The following is a 6,244-nucleotide window of genomic DNA, read 5'->3' as shown; positions in this document are numbered from 1 at the left end:
AAAAAAAAAATACAGTTTTTTAGTTGTCTGGATATTAAAAATATACCCAATTATAAGATTTATATACTTACTCATCATTTGTTTGTTCTGACAATAAATAGATTATATGATCAGATTTTGATAACTTTTCTGCAGTTGTTATAGGCATTTTTAAATCCTGTGCTCTGGCAGATGCTTTACCCATTTCGTCAATAATCATTGCAACTTTCTTTTGTAAGCTGTAAAAATAAAACAATTATATTGCTGGTAGGTAATATAAGAGTTGTATAACATGCATGATTTGAAATCATACTTTTCATCCTCTTCGCAGCCAAGTGGTGTTAAAGTATGATCAATTTTCGCGATTCCTCCTTCTGCCAGATCTTTTATATCGAATTTGAATTCCATTTCAGAGGGTTTTGTGAAAAATCTATAAAATGCGATAAATATGAAATAAGTTTGGGTATTCAATAAAAATCTAATAGGCAACTAGATATTTGAAAACATTGAATCTAGTTCGATTACTTCGGTGTGAAAGAAGCAAATAATAAGTAAAAATAAAATATTTTAATAAAGTACCTATTTATATTATTTAAATAACTGGTAAAAAATACGAACTGTCGCTGAACTAACGAGGGTAGGTATAATAATAGTGGTAGAGTGCGTTGACTTGCTAATACAGAATACAACTATGGGTTATGGGGTAGGTATAGTAGGAAAGGCGGCGATATTATGCGAATTTCGAGTAGGGCTGTCTTAGTTATTGATTTTCTTTTACAGGGTTGTGCAGCAGTAGCTACTGCCGCTGCAGATGTTTCTATACCGCGGTAACTGTATTAACGTTACCACACATCCTACCACCGTGCTTTTTGAGCTTATTTCGGCAAAAACATTTTTTTATAAATAGAAATAAAAATAATAATAGTGAACAATATTACAATGTCTTACAATCTATTTGTCCTCTTATATACACACCCGTGATTAGTAGGCAGTTATATTTTATATATTTATCGTCAATAATAATTGGTTGTTCGTTGTTGCACTCAACCTTTCAAGTATACATTTGTAAATTTATACGCCTTTAGCCTTTAGCGTTTATACTAAATTATAGGTACACCTCATTTCTGAACAAACGTACTTGCAAACTATTTTAATAGGTAAATATAAACCTATATAATCTTGTCCTATTTTTATGGTATATAACTCTTTAATAATTGGATGTCTCTAAGAAACCGCCGTAAATAATAGTTTTTATTTTCTAATTCAAGTATAAACTATAAACCTATGTGGGTCTCTAATAAAATAGGTAGTACCTATAATACAAAAACACGCAGTGGCGTAGCCAAGGAGGGGTTTTGGGTGTTTAAACCTTCAGTGACATTTTTTCCCTTTAATAAATGTATTATTTACATAAGAAAACTGTAATAAAACTTGGTTTAATTACCCCCCCCCCCACCCCCCCATTTAAAAATCCTGGCTACTCCACTACAAACACGTCACAGTAATAATGAAACAGAAAAAAATAGTATAGTTAATAGTTATAGTTAAATTGGTAAATAATATATTATAATAATATTAAATTTCCATATTATAAACATTAATATACCTATTACGCCACCTGAAAATAGCCATCTAGATATCTAGGTATTATAATACCATTGTTCTATATGGTACTACCCTGCTTCTTATTTGCATGCCATTATAAATTATAAGTCTGAAAGAAAAATAACCCCATTATTCGAATGTAAATAAATTAATAAATAATGTAGGTAAGTACAAATTAACTCGGAACTTTATTGATGGTCTGTAACTTGTGAAACGTGTTCTAAGTCCTAACTAGATCTAAGAATTTGAAAATATAGTCCTTAATATACCTACTTAGAATTTCCAAAAACCAGAATTTTAATAAATTCGTTATTAAAGAAAAAACGTGGGGTGAGTATATGTTTAGTGATTCATTCTGTATTCATGTATAATGAGTTATGAGATCGGAAGTAGCGTAAGTCGTATATAGGTGTATTATATTTATTGGTATATTTATTATTTACCATTGCCGTTTTGGGGTTTTTTGACAAACAAAATCTGTAATTATTTTATTAAAATAAAATAAAATAAAAAAATAACGTAATAAATATTTAAATAATAATATTTTTTGTCTTGAGTGGCTAAAATCTATTTCAAATTTTAATTATAACAAAACACATATAAATGCTAAGCTGACACGGCAGAAAATTAGCCTTTCAATTAAATTAACCAAATTAGTTTAACAGTGTATACAAACATTTTTTATTAGTTACCTATACCTATACTTTTCTTTTGAAAAATTTGAATAAAATTAGGGATATGCTAAAAAAACTGAAAACTTATCGGGGTGCTGGTACTTATGTCCCCCTACTTCCTCTCAAATAAGACAATCACTGCTGAATTTATTACCTACTATACAATCGACGGCGTTGATAGCTCTTTCTGCAGGAGTCATAAGGTGATACAACACCAGTGGCGGGGAAATTTATTGAAAAAATATGTTCAAGGCATCATGTCTTCCTATAAATGTACCTAAATTGAGAGGCCGTTTTTTAATTAGTCGACCAAGACGTAATGTGTCCGGCTAGGCCGCCACTGCAGCTATCATCACTTACCGTCTTCTATTTTAGTGTTATGTACTTATGTCTTTGAATAAAACGGTAACTGGTCAAAATATCCATGGACAAAATGTCTAAATTTAAAAATGTAGATACCTTAACGTTTTTATAAATAACCACAAACATTTTGAAATATCATTATAGTCAAATAATTTAAACAAAATATAAGTTAGCATGTCAAATAATACATTAGGTATGCGTAGATAGCGAAGATTTACACCGTTTGCCAATAAAATTAGCAATGGAATTAAAAAATTTGGAACCTATCTCAACTGACATCATTAAATTCATCACAAATCTCAGGGTACCTATAGATATGTTTTAGTTTTTGATCTGTGGTGGTCTAATATTACAGTATTGCAGATTCACGCTGTGCAATTTTTATTTTGTCAGTTGAATTTTTGCAATTAATATCTAAATTGTTGGATGTTTGTGATTAACGTGGATGGCCGAATTAACCTAAATCAATATTAAATCAATTTTTATAGTATTTGCCTGTCGACCCATGAGCTGAGCTTGACGAGCTTTGATAACATTATAGGTATATTTTTATTTTTATTTTTTATTCACTTTTAACAAAAATTTAATGCAGCTCAAAAATTATTATTTATTACTAATAATTTGTATATATTATATTATATTATTACTAATAATACCTATAATCTACATATTATATTATATTATTACTAATAATACCTATAATCTATAAATTATATTATATTATTATTATTATTAATATGGGTTTACTATAGTATTAATTATTATGGTACGTATGTATTTTGTTTTGGTTATTTTGACCTAGATTCAAATAAAAACTTAATATTTTGACGTAAGTTATCTCTGGACACGATGTATTATAGTGGGCGTGCCTGTATATTGTTTAATATTATAATAATTTATTATAGTAGTTTGACCTATATATAAAGGTAATATATTATAGGACATAGGTATACCTATATACTAGTCAGTAGTCGCTACTCTATATTAACCCCCTTTTCTTAAAATAACAATGATAATCGTCTATATAATATACAATCGGTATTATAATATTATACTAGGATTTTACGCAATTTCACTTAGTTCACGGTTCTATAATTGCTATTATAATTAAATTAAAGACGGATTTTACTTGTTCCGCTTTTGTAAATCTCTTTTCTGCATTTCATTTCCTAGTCAAATTTGTGTAAAATTAAATAAAATACATTTTAAATTTAAATTGCTTTCACCATTCGGTTTCTATTGATTGGTGAAACGTTGGATTCATATTATACATACAAATCGTAGGTACCATTGTACCAACTCAATTATAACTGATTAATATATAATCAATTGAATAATATAATACAGGATTGAATAACTTAACTATTTAATAGAATACATTTTAGTATTATTTAAATATTTAATATGAACTATTAAATGAAATTTTAAAAAGTAGAAGTATACTTGTACAGTTGTACACGCTCTAATTGAATTCATAAACGATTTCTATAGGTATAAAAAAAAGTTCCAATTTGCCAATTGCCAATATTATATAAAATCTTCACAATAATAAATAAAAATTTACCAAAACATTACAAAAATTATCGCATAAAAACAAATAAAATATGGAAATGCAGTATAAAATATAAATAAATAAATAAATAAAAATTAAACTAACTATTAAACTAATTTTTTAAATCGTTTTTTTCACATTGAATATGATAAACAGATGACGACCACAAATTGTGACCATCGTGCTTACTTTTTAAGTTAAACTTAAAACTTATATAACGTTATTTTCATGAGTTAAAAATTTCCATTGAATATCTAAAATAGGACCTTTTTTAGTTTTTGAATTACATGTAGGTACTACACAGTAATCATTATTATCATTGTTCATTAGTTACCTACTTCAGGGGCGTATCCAAGAATTTTTCATAGGGGGATCCACATTTTTTTAACCTGTAAAACTATACAATCAGTGTTTTGAATCTTAAGAATTTTTATTCTGTCAATAAATGATCCAGAAATGGGGGGGTCCCCCCCCCCCCCGTTGGGTACGGCCCAACCTACCTAATCAATGTTTTAAAAAATCAAAAATTTAATTAGCCAACTGCTATCGCATGCTCTAATGGCAGTGTTACTGATCTTGGGTTTATTCTTATACTAGTGATCTCGATCCGAGTCCCCACAATGAACATATCTATTGCAAGGCTTTTAAAACCTTGGAATTCGTATTGAGATTATGTAGAGACTTTCAGTTAGGCTTATCCTTTAAGGTACTTTATTGTACTCTCGTACGCCCTATTTTAGAATATGGTGCCGTTATTTGGAATCCTCACGACAACCATGACTCTGTAAGGCTAGAAAGGGTTCAACGAAAATTCATGAAGGATGCTGGATTTCGTTTGAATATCCCCTGTGAACCTCATAACTACGAACCAGTTGCTACTCAGCTAGCACTGGTTTCCTTGGCTGAGCGTAGGCGGTTGGCGGACATTAAATTTTTAAAAAATGTATTAGATGGAATTATCGACTCTCCTGAATTGCTTTCCTTAATCTGTTTTCGTGTTCCTCAACGTCCTTCCCGATCTGTTGCTCCTTTTTATGTCCCTTTCACTTCCACAAACTATCTAAAAAATGAACCGATTTCACGTATGATGAGTAATGTCAATGTTGACCCTTCGTGTTTACTTACTTTATAGCTGTTTTGTTTAACTATATACTTCTTATCTTAAGTTATATAATTGTATTAATGTCTATGAATGTAATGTGTAATTGTGGTAAAGGATTATATACCGTATATTTGATAATAAATAATAAATAAATAATTTTTAGACATTTTTATTGAGGCTACCGTAGTTTTTGAAAATATCAATTTTGTATTACTATTGGTAATTTATTTTCTACTGTTTTTATGGTAGCTAATAGCTGTCAGGTATTATAATTAATAATTTGTAATCTGTAAGTATTATACCGTAGAATGACGTATGTCGGTATTCGGTGTGAATAGTGAATAAGTTAATATAAATAGCTTAAAGTTAACCTACATAATATCATATATATAATATGTATCTTGGTATATATTGGTATACCTATATATATGGCTATATTATAGTAAATCAATAAAATTAAAATATATGGAACAGTGCCGTAGCCAGAAAAATTGTTTGAGGGGGCACTTAATTTTTTTCTCTAGCCTTTGAAATGCTAGAATATCTAAGTAGTCGTGCTGTAGTCCCTCTAGCTACGACACTATAATATGAAATTACGAAATGATGAAAAGTTTCAATAATAGTTGCCTACCTATATATGCACCTTGCTGTGATTAATATTTTTTGAATAACAACGAAATAACTAAAGGTTGTTCTTTTACGTTGAAATATCTAATTTTGCTATTTTTTTATTTAATATTATGCTTATGAAAAAAAGTTGTTACAATTCAAGCTTTCTATTCTATTTATTTGCACTTTATCGTCAAGCCCCTTGTTTTGTAACAACAAATTTCACCACGACAACCTACAAGGCTACAAACCAAAAGTCCAAAACCATCCTAGAAACGGCTATCATCTCTTAAAAGAGGATTCAGGACAAACAAACATCAACTGCCTCAGCTCCAGGGGATGCTCCAGGGGGGGGGTTTC

At 29.3% G+C, this 6,244-nt stretch overlaps 1 protein-coding gene across 2 annotated transcripts in view; it reads right to left on the bottom strand.

Annotated features, from left to right (window-relative positions):
- LOC100162553 (alpha-tubulin N-acetyltransferase 1) overlaps nt 1-718 on the bottom strand; it is a 4,316-nt gene extending 3,598 nt beyond the window's left edge. The window contains exons 1-3 of one of the 2 annotated variants that reach the window (XM_001949792.5): nt 559-718; nt 293-409; nt 72-218 (exon numbers count right to left, since the gene is read on the bottom strand). In XM_001949792.5, the coding sequence (XP_001949827.1) occupies nt 72-218; nt 293-387 (242 nt within the window). In that variant the 5' untranslated portion in view covers nt 388-409; nt 559-718. The remainder of the gene's footprint in view (nt 1-71; nt 219-292; nt 410-558) is intronic. The other variant, XM_008185361.3, reaches the window with a different exon arrangement.
- Nucleotides 719-6,244: the final 5,526 nt, after the last annotated feature.

The sequence above is a fragment of the Acyrthosiphon pisum genome, chromosome A1, assembly GCF_005508785.2.
Source record: "Acyrthosiphon pisum isolate AL4f chromosome A1, pea_aphid_22Mar2018_4r6ur, whole genome shotgun sequence".
NCBI lineage: Eukaryota > Metazoa > Arthropoda > Insecta > Hemiptera > Aphididae > Acyrthosiphon > Acyrthosiphon pisum.
This window is presented reverse-complemented; position numbering and strand designations above follow the sequence as displayed.